General features: G+C 55.5%; 1 protein-coding gene across 2 annotated transcripts in view; it reads left to right on the top strand.

The window, feature by feature from the left end:
* The window catches only part of zbtb18 (zinc finger and BTB domain containing 18), a gene marked incomplete at its 3' end in the record, with an annotated part of 7,596 nt that extends 5,475 nt beyond the window's left edge, over positions 1–2,121 (top strand). For both annotated transcript variants that reach the window (XM_079512134.1, XM_079512135.1), the window contains exon 2: positions 398–2,121. In XM_079512134.1, coding sequence (XP_079368260.1) covers positions 415–2,121 — 1,707 coding nt within the window. In that variant the 5' untranslated portion in view covers positions 398–414. The remainder of the gene's footprint in view (positions 1–397) is intronic.
* Positions 2,122–2,985: the final 864 nt, after the last annotated feature.

The raw sequence follows: 2,985 nt of genomic DNA on the forward strand, positions 1-2,985 counted from the left end.
CTCTCCCTGTTTTCTTTCAAATTGTCATCACTGATCAGTGGTTCATTATACAAAAAGTAAATTCCTACATGAAAACCATAACTTGCATTTGACCTATTTCATGTATTTTATTTGTATATTTACCAAATTCATATTTTTATTGTAAATACAATCACTCAGTGTACCGTAATCAAGGAGCCTGACATGTTTTCATGAAGCTTCTTTTCCACATCACACTTATCACCTGCGATGGAATAGTGTGATGTTTGTGCTATGCCTGCCTTACGTAGTTTTCAGTATCTTTTCAAAGGGGCTGCCTCTCTGTACGAACGCATTGTTGCAGGCTTTAGAAATGTTAAAAAATGTTCCGGTTGATTAATCCAACTCTGTCTGCTTGTGTGTGTCTCTCTGTGTGCAGGTTATGAGGACGGCAGGATGGAGTTCCCAGACCATAGCAGACATTTGCTCCAGTGTCTGAGCGAGCAGCGGCACCAGGGCTTCCTGTGTGACACCACGGTGCTGGTGGGCGATGCCCAGTTCCGGGCGCACCGCGCCGTGCTGGCCTCCTGCAGCATGTACTTCCACCTCTTCTACAAGGACCAGCTGGACAAGCGGGACGTGGTGCACCTCAACAGCGACATCGTCACGGCGCCGGCCTTCGCCCTCCTCCTGGAGTTCATGTACGAGGGCAAGCTGCAGTTCCAGGCGCTGCCCGTGGAGGATGTGCTGGCGGCGGCCAGCTATCTGCACATGTACGACATCGTCAAGGTGTGCAAGAAGCGGCTGAAGCAGAAGGGCACGCCCGAGGCCGACAGCACGCGGCGGGAGGACGACGGAGGCTCCAGCTGCTCGGACAAGGCCGACAGCCTCTCCGGCAGCTCGGCGGGCCGGCCCACCACCGCCGACCTGCTGCCCAGCGACGAGGAGGAGGACAGCGCCAAGCAGGAGGGAGCGCAGCTGTGGCTGAGGCTGCCCTCTTCGGACAGGGTGGGGACCCCGGCCGCAGCCACGGTGAGCCCTGGCCACGGAGAGGCGGAGACGCACAGAGGGGGAGGAGGAGGGCCCGGAGAGGGAGCAAAGCGGATCTCTCCGGCCGGTAGCCCCAGCAGCTCCACCGGATCTCTCTCTCAGAGGTCCCAACGCTCTGTGGGTTCCCGCAGTGCCCGCAAGGGCCGACGAGTGTCCGCGGACACGGCCGACTGCGTCCTGGACCTATCGGTCAAGCCCACTGCAGGGAGCAACCACACTAACCACCACCAGTCTTATTTCAGCGGGGTGGCAACACCTGACCGCCTGCAAAGCCCACTGGCAGTGAGGGTGAAGGTGGAGAGGGGCGTGGCCTCCGACGAGGAAGAGGAGCTCGGGGGCAGGGACTACGCCATGGAGCACAGTGGCATCGCCGCTAAGGCAACGACCCCCAGTGCCAACGGGGGCCTGAGCCACCACGGGGTCGGAGGCCCCCTGTCGGCTCAGCGCAGGCTGGGCCTGGAAGCCCACCTGTCGGCCCTCCGCGAGGCCTCTCTGGCCACGGAGCTGGAGAGGGAGGAGAAGACGAACAACAGGGAGGACGAGGACATGCTTGGGGGAGAGAGCGAGCGTGCCCAGGCCGAGGCGGCCAGCATTGACAGCTCCCTGCTGCCCTACGTGTCCAACATGCTGTCGGCGCCCCACACCCAGATCTTCATGTGCCCGCTGTGCAACAAGGTCTTTCCCTCCCCGCACATCCTGCAGATCCACCTCAGCTCCCACTTCAGAGAGCAGGAGGGTGTGCGCACCAAGCCGGCCGGGGACGTCAACGTGCCCACCTGCTCCATCTGCGGCAAGACCTTCTCGTGCATGTACACGCTAAAGCGCCACGAGCGGACTCACTCCGGCGAGAAGCCCTACACGTGTACCACCTGCGGCAAGAGCTTCCAGTACTCACACAACCTCAGCCGCCACGCCGTGGTGCACACGCGCGAGAAGCCGCACGCATGCAAATGGTGCGAGCGGCGCTTCACGCAATCGGGCGACCTGTACCGACACATCCGCAAGTTCCACTGCGAACTGGTCAACTCGCTGTCGGTGAAGAGCGAACCACTGGCTCTGCCCAACGTCAGGGACTGGGCGATCGAGGACAGCTCCCAGGAACTGTGGAAATAGACCTAAGACTACTCTGGGGTTGGAACGGAAAGCAGAGAGGAAGTGAGGGAGAGATGGGAGAAGGGAGGGAGAAAGAGGAGTGAAAACAGAGGTGTGATAGGATGGTGGTGAAGGGGTTGAAATTCTGAGTGGAAATCAGTCATGTTTGTTGTACGTCGCAAATCTCATTCAATTGCACTTTAATAGCACATGAAAATGTTACTACTGAATTCTGTTTTGGCTGTTGTTTTTTGAGGTCCTGTTGTTTTATTCTATTTTATTCGGATCATTTTTATTCTTTGTTCGTTTTTTTAAGCACGTCTAAGAGTATGGGTCCAGGTGAGAGTGTTCTTGCCATGATTGTTTTATCAAGTCTCCAGCAAATAGCTTATGGTTATCGTCCCCCTGATAGACCCAGGTAAAAAAAAGAAAAAAACACGGCAAGAGTTCAGGTCACACACACTGAAGTGGTAAACCTTTATAACACTAAACGGGTACTGTGATCATGACAAGTCCATACCATTTACTCACACACACACGTACACACATGTAGATGTAGAGATGACATGCATGTGTGTGTATGAGGCTATGACTACTCTGGCAAACATTTCATCGTGTGTGTGTGTGTGTGTGTGTGTGTGTGTGTGTGTGTGTGTGTGTGTGTGTGTGTGTGTGCGTGTGTGTGTGTGCGCGTGTGTGTGCATGTTTGCGCGTTTGACAGCGAGTTTGTGTTTTCTGTGTGTTTATTTTTATTTTCTACTGGCATGGAGGTGTCGTTTGCGAAGCGCTCCCTGCTTCCCTCGTTAAAGCTCTTTGGCGTGGCGCGTGTTCGGGGGAAAACTGACTGACTGACTGACAAACTGACGGCACTCATGCACTGCACAG

This window comes from Electrona antarctica (assembly GCF_951216825.1).
Source record: "Electrona antarctica genome assembly, chromosome: 10".
Classification (NCBI taxonomy): Eukaryota; Metazoa; Chordata; class Actinopteri; order Myctophiformes; family Myctophidae; genus Electrona; species Electrona antarctica.